Genomic DNA, 12,178 nt, shown 5'->3' with positions numbered 1-12,178 from the left:
CACAGTCTGGATGACACTCTGGTGGACGTGAAACTGTACATATTTTTCCTTCTTTTTTCTAACTTCCCTTTTCTATCCATCCTCAGGTCTTCCCGGGTGGCTCAGTGGTAAAGAATCCACGTGATAAATGCAGGAGACATGGGTTCGATCCCTGGGTCGGGGAAGATCCCCTGGAGGAGGAAATGACAACCTACTCCAGTACTCTTGCCTGGGAAATCCCAGGGACAGAGGAGCCCGGCAGGCTACAGTCCATGGGGTCGGAAAGAGTCAGACACAACTTGGCAACTCAACAACAATGAAAATCCATCCTCAAATTATCTATGACTAAAAAAGCAACATGGATCCAGATGGATATATACTGGATTCTGAATATATACTTTCATCTGGGGAAGATACAAGAGAAGAGATAATATGTCTTTGAGGAGGTCACATTCAGTGGTGTTTTCTACTAATAAACGGGAAGGGGTGGGATTACTGCCACTAACACTCTCATGCGATCACTACACACATAATTTAAAAGAAGAAAGCTGGGGGACTTCATTGATGGTCCAGCAGTTAAGACTTCCCCTTCCAATGCAGGGTGTGTGGGTTCCATCCCTGGTCAGGAAGCTAATATCCCACATGCCCCATGGATTAAAAAATAATAATAATAACCATAAAGTAGAAGCAATATTGTAACAAATTCCATAAAGACTTTAAAATGGTACACTTCAGGAAAAAAAAAATCCTAAGTACATAAACGGAGAAGTCAATGGCACCCCACTCCAGTACTCTTGCCTGGAAAATCCCATGGACTGAGGAGCCTGGTGGGCTGCAGTCCATGGGGTCGCGAAGAGTCGGACACAACTGAGCGACCTCCCTTTCACTTTTCACTTTCATGCATTGGAGAAGGCAACGGCAACCCGCTCCAGTGTTCTTGCCTGGAGAATCCCAGGGACGGGGGAGCCTGGTGGGCTGCCGTCTATGGGGTCGCACAGAGTCGGACACGACTGAAGTGACTTAGCAGCAGCAGCAAGTACATAAAACGAAAGCTGGACTAGCTGTACCATCAGGTTGCCGCAGGGAGACGCACCTCAGAGGCAGGAGAACACAGTAGCGCACGACGACGCCCAGCACCCACACCGCGGTGAGCCGCGGGCTGACGTACTGGAAGTTCACGTTGGTCCTCGTGAGGAGGTTCCACGACACTAGCTCCTCTGAGGAGAACCTCTGGGTCACTTCGTCTTCCACAATGGCTTCCAACCCCTTCTTGGAGAAATAAAACACGTCAGACAGCTCAAAGTCCCTTCCTCGCAGACCAGACAGCCCTTTTTCCATGGGTGACTCGTCTCTTTGGATAATACCTTAAAAGAAAGCATCAGGACATGAGAAAACGCCATTGGACAGAAGAACAAGTGATCAAAAAGGCTACTTTACGCAGAAGACAAATGCATCGAATGAGTAACATGAAGCAGATTCCAGAAATAAAGGACGAGCAACTGCAGGGAGAAAAGAGGTAAAATCACTGAGTCTGCATGAAATGGCTTCTATCCGATGATTTCAGTTCATCACAGAGGAATCTTGTCCTCAGTAACCCTCTTGCTTGCATTCATCCCTATGTATCATCAGCAAAAGAACTCACAGAAACAAACTCTCCCCCGAGTATACACCTAGATCGTGTAGAAACAAAGGTTTATATTTCCCCCAGTGAAAAACTATAAAGCCAGAAAGTAAGCAAAACGGCAAAAGGTATTTTCCACAAATAGCAAAAGGCTGATGTTTTTAATTTGTAAAAGTTATTTAATAAGAAAAACATAGGCTCCTGAAAAAAAAAATAAGCAAAGTTCATGAACTGAATTCAAAGAAACAACATAAATATTCAATGCCTTTTTTAGTCATCAAAGAAATGTGAATCAGACACAGCAGCCTATTCACACGATCAAATCAGCAGCATGTTTGTTTAATGATAAAATTCAGACAAAAATGACATAGGTATTCTCATACTCAATTGTATGAGTATGGAACTGGATTATTTTCAGTGAATCATATAAGAGAGGCACTGATGTCAGTTTGCCCTATGACTTTTGCCGTTTAACTCTGAACGCTTGGTTTAAGGTAGTCAGTTAAGGAGCAATCTTGTCAAAATCTGTTTGGCATAAAGAGACTAAAAATAGTTTTGCTAATGATTATAATTCCAATTCTAGGAAACTGTCACAAGAAAATAATCAGAAATGCAGGCAAGAGTGTTTACTGTAGTATTTTCCATTATAATCGATCCAGACAACACAATATAGTGCATCCTTAAAAAAAAATAAAAACTATAATGTTAAGTGAAAAAAGTCAGGATCTAAAACTCTGGTTTACTCAACTCTATGAAATATATATACAGTAAAAATGTCAAGGAGAAAAAAATTAAGAGGTTACTCTGGGCTGTTAGGTTTTCCTCTTTATACTGTTCATTGTACTTTCCATAAAGAAAATAATTCAAAGATTTTTCAAAGTAGCGTAAGTTTGACAAATTGAAAAATGACTAATACCACCCAGTTCTAACCATGTAATAAAAATAATAAATGAGAAGATCTTCAAAGAATAAAAAGTAGCTGCATACACAGTGACATGGCTATCCATCTGTCCCTATGGGGCGCATCACAAACAAATTTACATCCAAATTTAATTAGAAAAGTCCAGAATTAAGATGTTAAATTCCCTGAAGGAAGATCACCTTTGATTTCCTCACTTTTCCATTTCCTAGGAAATCACTGAGTACAGTGGAGGGAGCTATGTTATCTACCTGCTGGAGAACTTGGATGTGTATCCAAAGAAGCAACTATAATATACCCATTTTCTTTTTTCTGAAAGAACTGCAGCATAATGGAGTAGAAAATAAAGAGGATGTGAAGTCCAAAGTCCAGTTCTATCAGGACAACCACCAGGTAGCTCTCTGTCCAGGTGTAACTGATAAGTCACCTAACTTGGTGTCCTTCTTTATAAAATGGGGATGGAGAGCGGTTGGGAAAGTGTTTAGTATCCTTACAAAGACTAAAGTTTTCTGATTTTACTTTTGGGGTTTGGGGTGGGTTTTCTTTCAATTTTGCCCAAAGTAAAGCTAATACCTAACCACCTTAAGAATGAAAGCACTAAAGTAAGTTCTTGAATGATCATTAGATTATCTTCTTAGTTTAGTCCAAGTAGTTTAATCTTTCTTCATCTCTGCAAAGGGTTTAATCAGAATTAGAGAATAAACTAGCATTCTACTGAATTACCCTCATGTTCCGTAGGTACTGCAGTACCACTCAGGGCAGGTTACTCTATCCAATATGGCCAGTATTTAGCAGTACAAGAGTTTCATTATTTACCAATGTACAGATTTTTTTTTAAAGTCTAGAGAGGAGAGATGACCAGTTACTTGGGAAATTGCTGAATGAAACACATTGGAGACAGGAGTGTGTGTGTGCTTAGTCGCTCAGTCATTTCTGACTCTTCGTGACCCCACGGACTGTAGCCCACCAGGCTCCTCTGTCCATGGGGATTCTCCAGGCAAGAATACTGGAACAGGCTGCCTTTTCCTTCTCCAGAGGATCTTCCAGATCCAGGGATTGAACCCAGGTCTCCGCACTGCAGGCAGATTCTTTACCATCTGAGCCACCAGCCCTTCTAAAAATAAGCTTTTTCAGAGGACTTCCCAGGTAGTGCTAGTGGTAAATAATTCACCTGCCAATGCAGGAGACACAGGTTTGATACCTGGGCCAGGAAGATCTCACTGACAAGGAGCAACTAAGTCTTTATTGCACAACTATTCAGCTTGTGCTCTAGAGCCCAGGAGCTGCAACTACTGAGCCCACGTGCAAACTACTAAAGCCTGTGTGCCCTAGAGGCTGTGCTCCACAAGAGAAGCCACCTAAATGAGAAGCCCACACACTGCACCTGGAGTGTAGCCCCCGCTCCTGCAACCAGAGAAAAGACTGCGCAGCAACAAAGAGCCAGCACAGCCAAAATTAAATACGTAAATAAGTAATTTTTTAAATTAACTAAACATCTTGGATCATTTCCAAACATCAGAAAAAAACAGATAATTCAGAGTAATACATAAAAGGTGATTATTTTTAGAGTTTGCTTAATGCAAAACAATAGATACTGTATTATTTAAGGATACATACATGTATGGTGGCGGGGGGCTTCCCTGGTGGTTCAGCTGGTAAAGAATCCGCCTGCCATGCAGGAGACCTGGGTTCGATCCCTGGGTTGGGAAGATCCCCCGGAGAAGGGAATGGCTACCCACTCCAGTATTCTGGTCTGGAAAATTCCATGGACTATATAGTCCATGGGGTCACAAAGAGTTGGACATGACTGAGCTACTTTCACTTCACTTCACTTCATTTCACATGTATAGGGGAATTATGAAAATATGCATAAAAATAATAAACATCAAATCAGAGTAGTAGTTTCAGGGGTTGGCAGGGTCATATAAATACGTATCAAACTAGCACAGATGTTTCAATATTGGGTTTTTATTGTCATTAAGGAAACCTTGCTATTGTTAATAAATTAATCCTGATCCTTCAGTGACCCACAATTCTTAAATTGATAAAAACCCTGATCCTAGGAGTTATTTCCTTTTGTTTTACAAGTTAACTTCAAAAAAAGAAAGCCACAAACATTTGAACTTTGTCCTTACACCAAATGCTTCAGCCAACCGGACAAGGTTCATGTTTGGGATGAAGATAAAATTACAACACCTATCTCCATCTAATGCAAGAGATGAATTGCACAAGCTTCTTGTGCCCCCTGCCTCGAGCAAGTCATTGGTACATAAATAATACCAGCTATGACAGGCCTGTTTAAAAAAATGAAGGCTTAAGTTAAAACCATCTCAAAAATAATTAACTCTAAATTAGCTGAGTGAACCCTTGGAATAAATGCCCATTTATACGTCATGCTCGTTTTTCCATCTTGCAGCTGTAAAGTATGTTTTCTGGGTCAGTGATTACTACAGAAAATCAGGGTCTACTACACATCAGAAGTGGATATAACCGGCTTACGTACAGACACTGATCCTTAACCTACCAATGGGCTGTATTCCAAATGTCAGAAGCTCAGAGTGTAAAACACTCTCTCATGGAAACTTTGTGTGAATTAGTCTGTTTGAGCTGGAATCCTATTCAAAATATACGTGACCACAGATCATGCAGTACCAGTACCATGAAATTGGTACTTGGAGTACTTTGGCCTCCAATACTTTGGCCACCTGATGCAAAGAACTGACTCATTGAAAAAGAGTCTGATGCTGGGAAAGACTGAAGGCAGGAGAAGGGGACGGCAGAGGACGAGATGGTTGGATGGCATCATGGACTCAATGGACATGAATTTGAGCAAGCTCTGGGAGTTGATGATGGACAGGAAAGCCTGATATGCTGCAGTCCATGGGGTCACAAAGAGTAGGATACAACTGAGCGATGAACTGAACTGAACCATGAAATAGAAATTTCCTTTAGCACTATTTCCACAAGAAATTTAAAAATTTAGTTTGGAATTAAAAAAAAATAAAAAATTTCTCATCCTGTAGGGACTTAGAGGGGGCAACAGGAGGACTTTCTGGGACACGGGTAATGTTCCACTTCTTAATCTAGATGAGAGGTTCATGGATACATTTACTTTGGGAAATACATCAAGTTGTACAGTTATAATTTTGCACCCTTGTCTGTGTATATTATGCTTCAATTTTTTAAGAAAAATCATACTTGAGACCTGCTGAACAGTATGGCCTATGGTTAACAATACTGTATTGTACACTTTAAATTCTGTTAATAAGGTAGATAGATCTTATGTTGAGTGTTTCCACAACTATGGGAAAAAAGGAATCGATGGAGACAGTATCTGTTAATCCTCTATTTTCATGATTTATCTATTACAAGACTAAGTAAATACTGCTTCCCTTTAAAAAAAAAGTTTACTCTGTGCTGTGTGTGTATGTGTGTGTACGTGTGTGTATTCAGTCGTTCAGCCATGTCTGACTCTTTGTGAGCCAAGCCCACCAGGCTCCTCTATCTACGGGATTTTCCTGGCAACAATACTGGAGTGGGTTGCCATTCCCTTCTTCCGGGGATCTTCCTGACCCAGGTAGCAAACCCACATCTCCTGAATTGCAGGCAGATTCTTTTACCACTGAGCCACTGGGGAAGCCCTTTACTCTGTATCCCCCTACCCAATTATTAAGCAATTGGGCAGGAAGGAGTCTATCTGTCTCAGTACCAAATCCTGATAACAAGGTTGTTTTTCTGCTGCGAGGAGCTCCTCTGAAGGGCTCTGGTCTCAGCAAGGAAGCCGGTCCTACATTCTTCCCTCCCCTGCCCCAATATCCTTTCTGATCCATAGATGCAATCTGCTTGATTAAAGAGACCAAGATAAAGTAGCTGTAAAAATTAACTATATGCCGTTGGGTTTTGGAGAGTGGGGTGAGTCAGAGCTGCTGGGATTAAAGAGCAGAAATATTCAGTGCCAAGCTCCGGAGAGATAAGACCCATGCTTAGTCACTTAGGCGTAGTTCAAGGTCCTGATGCAATGCTAGCAGGCCAAGGCCAAGGATTCCTGAAGAGACCACTGAGCTCTGTCCTCGTGCGTCTCCAGTTCATTAATCATCACAGATATTAGCACACTAACCAGTTCACCAACTACACAGTCACACAACTGCACAGGTTTCTAGTCCACTTTTTGTCACCTTTTTTCAAAACAATTTACCTGTAATACAACAAGGCTAACCTTGAGACATACCAGGTGCAAAAAATTCCCTGGGCTGTTAGTCAAAATGCAATTTCCAGCACGTAATTTATCTGATTTGACTCTGCTTTTTCATAGCAAATTCTTTTGTTCCTGATGACAACTGCTTTCCTTCTTAACTCTTAAAATCCAGCTTACTGTTATCAACTTAGTATAATAATGGTACCTCGATTATATTTTTTAAAAGTTAAGTTTTTGAGGTGCATGCATACTAAGGTACTTGGAGGTAAAATGACATAGTATCTAGATTAGTTTTAAAATACTTCTGTAAAAAAAGATTAAAATACTTCTATAGAAGGACATTCACTAAGGTGGGAATATGGTGTTTTTGATTGTTTATCTGTATTCTCTGATTTTCTACATTGCTTACATATTGCATTTCTAGTTAAACTTTAAATGAAAAAACACTTCCACAAAGGAAAAATTGAAAAAAAAAAAAAAAGCATAAATGAAACAAATCCTTGTTGAATTTGGGCGATGGGTATAATGGGATTAATTGTACTATTCTTTTTACTTTTTAAAAATGAATACTATATATATATATTTTTTAATGTATCTAAAAACTCATTTGAAAAGTCAATTTATCTGGGAATCAATTTCCTCATCTAAATCAAAAGCACTCATTCATTTGTTCATTCAGTCATTACAGAGAGTGTGCCAGGCCAGGAACTAACATATACAGAAAGGAGAGGGAAAAAAAAATTGAACTAACTCAGTAGTTCACAAGCTTGACTGCACATTAGACTATCTTTGGTTTCTATAAAAATACAGATGTGAGTACGTGTTCAGTCACTTCAGTCGTGTCCAACTTTTTGTGACCTATGGACTGTAGCCCGCCTGGCTCCTCTGGTCCATGGGATTCTCCAGGCAAGAATACTGGAGTGGGCTGCCATACCCTCCTCCAGAAAAATACAGACACAAGGGTCCAATCCCAAATCTAATAAACTAATTTTTTGGACTTCATTGGCAGTCCAATGCAAGGGGCCCAGGTTTGATCCCTGGTCAGGGAACTAGGACCCGACATGCCATGTGGTAAGGCCAAAGAAAAATAAAATAAAATAACTACCTTTTTAAAAATATATAGGAATAGAGGAAAAATTATAAGGAAAGACATCAAAATATTAGGTCTTTTCTGAGTAACATTATTTCATGTGGGGGATTTTTTTTAATTTTCTTATTTATATATTTGCATATCTAATTTTTCAGTTAAGCATATGGATCATTTTACATGGGCTTCCCAGGTGGCTCAGTGGTAAAGAATCTGCCTGACAATGCAGGTTCGATCTCTGGGTAGAGATCACCCCAGGGTGGAGGAAATGGCAACCCACTCCAATATTCTTGCTTAGAGAATCCCATAGACAGAGGTTCCTGGCAGGCTACAGTCCATAGGGTCACAGAGTCAGACACGACTGAGCAACTGAGCACACACATCATTTTACATAGTGAGAGAAAAGTACTTAAAATGCCGTTTTTAATAAAATGCTGTTTTTTAAAAAACCAAAATGAGATATGTACTACTACTTACCCACCACAATGGCTATAATTTTAAAAGCCCAAAATACCAAGCACTCAAGAGGTTATGGAACTCAGGCCCAGCTCTGAGAGTGCACAACCATCTTGGAATACCACTTAGCAGTTTTCAACAGTTAAAACACACTTGATTACCCTATGACCCGGCAATCTTGCTACAAGGTGTGTACAAAAAAAAAAAGTAAATATGTTCACAACAATGGTCATAGCAGCTTTATTCCTAATGGCTAAAAACTGTAAAATACCCAAATGTCAATCAACATAATAATAGGTAAGCAAATTAGTATATATTTGTATGCAAAGAAATGTGTGCGTGCAAAGTCGCTTCAGTCATGTCTGACTCTTTGTGAACCTATGGACTGTAGCCTGCCAGGCTCCTGTGTCCATGGGATTCTTCAGGCAAGAATACTGGAGTGGGCTGCTGTGCCCTCCTCCAGGGTATCTTCCCGACCCAGGGATGGAGCCAGCGTCTCTTAAGTCTCCTGAATTTGCATTTGACTGTGCTTGACAGGTGGGTTCTTTACAATGAGGGCCATGTGGGAAGCCCCATATAAAGAAATAGTCCACAGCAATTAAAAAAAAAAACCCACTGATTCATGCCATGACAAGGAGAAATTGCACAAACATTATGCTGGGTGAAAAAACTGATACAAAACAGCCCGAACTGTATGACTCCATTTATGTGAATTTCAATAAATGGGAAAAACTAAATGATGATGACAGAAGGCAAGAGAGGTTATAGCAGGGACTGAGGGATGAGTGACATCTCCTAAAGAGGGGCCTGCAAGAACCTTGAGATGATGAATACAATCTTTGGTTGAATCTGGGGGGTAGTCACATTGGTCTACAAACATGTAAAAATTCATCTTGTTGAACAGCTGATATTTGTACAGTTTAACGTACCCTAATTATGCCTCAGGGTTTGTTTTTTTTTTTTTTTTAAGAGTCTTCATTCACATGGACTTCTCTGGTGGTCCAGCAGTTAAGACTCCACGCTCCCAACTCAGGGGACAAGGTTCGATCCCTGGTCAAGGAATTAAGATCCCACACGCTGTATGGTACACGGTGTGGCCAAAAAAAAAAAAAAAAAAAAGGTCTCCACAGCTTTCAGCTTTTAGCCTCTCAATTAGAGGCTCTAGCCAATCACACCTACACTTCCCAGGGATATGTTTGTCTTCTTTCCTGAACTAAAAGGCAGCTAACATTTATTGAGCGCTTCCTGATGCCAGACTGTGTGCTAAACCCTTGACACGTACACTGACGGAATCTCCATAATCCTGGGAGGTACTGTCTATTATCTCCATGTTGCAGATGAGGAAATTAAGACTCAGAGTGATTAACTTGCCCAGGGCCCTGGGGAAAAGAGGAATAGAACCAGGGTTTAAAAACCACGCTTGTGACTCCGAAACCAAATGTTCCCTCTTATCCTAGGTTTCCAAATTCCATGTTACTCTGTCCAACACTTGATCTTTCACAAACCTCAAAGACAGAATTAAGATCTTCCGCCATCAACTCCACATCAGCCCAGTTTTTCCTTGCTAAACAGAAGCCCTACTAAAGTAGTAGTTCTTCCTAATATCTCTTCTACCTCTGAAGGAAGAAATGGAACTTCAATATGGGAAAATCTAGAAGTGGCCTCCATCTGCCATTAATCTGGACACACACTTGTCATTAACTGAACTCACTTGTCATTAACTGAACTAGGCTCAATCATCTTTCCCAGGAAGCCAGAACTCAAGTCACTGTTTTGTTGTTGCTTTTTTTTTAACAGGGGCAGGAATCTTTACAGACTGGAGCACATCTGTTTAGGTTTTCCCACTACAAGCCCAACAAAGAACAGCCCCCGGGCAGTGGTTTATTTAATACTCCCTCGGTTTATAGTTTGGCCAGACTCGGGTTCTCTCAGGAGGCTGTTCTGTCCAGTTTATGACTCAGCACACAGATGTCCTCCCTGTATCTTTCCTCTTCAAGTCTTCTCTGAGGCGGAGGCAGCTGCCCCATGTATCTTGCAGATCAGTCAAGGTTTAGAAAGGATAATCATCCTTAATGCTTATTGCTGTCGCTAAGGTACATTCTAAAATTGTCTACATCTGTTATATTAACAGAGGTACAGTAACCTCTGTCACCCAGCCAAGTTTTGTAGAAAACAGCTTCTATCGCTTTTGGTCCCAATAAATAACCTGCTACATCCTCAGCCATGACTGTACAATGAATTCAAGGTCTCTGAGCCAAAGACAGATGGACCGTGCCATTAACAAGGGTAAGCCTCAGTTTCCTCACCTGCACAGACCCTTCGACGCATCTAATTTTGAGTATTATTTTTCTTAGAGTCTCCAAACTGTCTAAGCGTCAGGCCCCTACAAAACCTGGACTGGCCCTCACCTCTGAGTCACATTATTATTTTGTTGCTACAAGCGACAAATCTACGTTAACACACTTACTCTACAACCTAAGACGGTTGTGCGTGCTCAGTCGCTTCAGTCAGGTCCGAGTCTGTGACCCCGTAGACTGTAGCCTGCCAGGCTCCTCTGTCTAGGGGATTCTCCCGGCAACAAAACTGGAGTAGGTTGCTATGTCCTCCTCAGGGGATCTTCCCGACCCAGGGATCAAACCCACATCTCCTGCATTACAGGCGGAGTTTTTGCCGCTGAGCCACCAGGGAATCCCCCTAAAATGGTTTAGAAGAACAAATACTTAGGATTGAGAAAACCACATTATTACCAATTAGTATTAGAACACTGAGATTTCATACACATTAACCTCTTTCTCTTATTTTCACCTATGATTGATATTTTATCTATCTGATCGTCAAATGAACAATGTACTCGTAAGAGGAGTTGCCGTTTGCTCGGTCATTTGAATGCTGTTTTAAGGTCTGAAGTTTCTGTCTTCTTGGAAATGGAGAGATTGGTGAAGATAAAAAGCAAAAATGTGAAAACAATGCAAACTGAAAACAAAATCACTACGTAGAGGTTTTACAAGTGTCCCTGCTTTAGAACTAGATTCATGTGTACCATAAAATAGAACCATAAAAAGAAAAGGGGGCAAGGAATTTCCTGGTGGTCCAGTGGTCAGGACTTGGCACTTTCGCAGCCAACCACCTGGGTTCAATCCCTGGTAGGGTATCTAAGATTCCACACAGATACTTCAAGCTGCATGGCCAAAAACAAAAGGGGGTGGACAAAATCAAAACTATCATGAAGCTATCACTATCATATACATGATATGTGCTAAAAATAAGTGCTGACTTAGCACTTCTTCTGGTTTCCTAAGCGCTACTCTATCACGATGGCCTGGTTTTTTAAAAAGCATTAGAGTTGTGAAATTATGCACCTCTAGTAACATTTCCCCAGTTGGCACATTTAAGAGTTACATTCAACTTTTTTTTTTATTTTTACATAAAAAGGGTAAAGTTTACTTTAAATACCTATATATCCCATCAGTTAATCCAAGCAAGAAAAATAAGGACAGGGGAGAAAGTCACATAAGTATGAAATAGGAATTTACAAAGATGAAATTAGAAACTACAGAAGCCTGCACATGGAAACAAGAAGCCCTGAACCACAGCTAAAGAAGCCCCTGTGTGATGCAAATAGAGAAAGCCTACATGCAGCAACGAAAACCCAACACAACCAAAAAAGAGAAAAAAATAATATAAACAGAAAGTATAAAAGGAATAAGAAATAACTTTGCACAAAGTCCTGCCAAATTTAATAAAAAGCTGAGCAAAAGTGTTGGCTTTCTAACTTAAAAAAAAAAAATTACTAATACTAACACCAAGAGATGAACGCTCTAAAGAGAACCATTTGCACAAATGAAATAATGTGGGAGTAAAGAAACGTTATCAGTCCCTGACCCAAACTGTTTTTACAAGGAATTCTACCAAACCTTTAAA

At 40.5% G+C, this 12,178-nt stretch overlaps 1 protein-coding gene across 3 annotated transcripts in view; it reads right to left on the bottom strand.

Annotated features, from left to right (window-relative positions):
* The window catches only part of GPAT3 (glycerol-3-phosphate acyltransferase 3), a 65,558-nt gene that overhangs the window by 29,410 nt on the left and 23,970 nt on the right, over positions 1-12,178 (bottom strand). For 2 of the 3 annotated variants that reach the window (XM_040237255.1, XM_040237256.1), the window contains one exon: positions 1,073-1,343. In XM_040237255.1, the coding sequence (XP_040093189.1) occupies positions 1,073-1,343 (271 nt within the window). The remainder of the gene's footprint in view (positions 1-1,072; positions 1,344-12,178) is intronic. The other variant, XM_040237257.1, reaches the window with a different exon arrangement.

Source organism: Oryx dammah, unplaced genomic scaffold (assembly GCF_014754425.2).
Source record: "Oryx dammah isolate SB20612 unplaced genomic scaffold, SCBI_Odam_1.1 HiC_scaffold_3, whole genome shotgun sequence".
Lineage (NCBI taxonomy): Eukaryota > Metazoa > Chordata > Mammalia > Artiodactyla > Bovidae > Oryx > Oryx dammah.
Note: the sequence above shows the minus strand (reverse complement) of the source record. Positions and strands in the feature narration are given on the sequence as shown.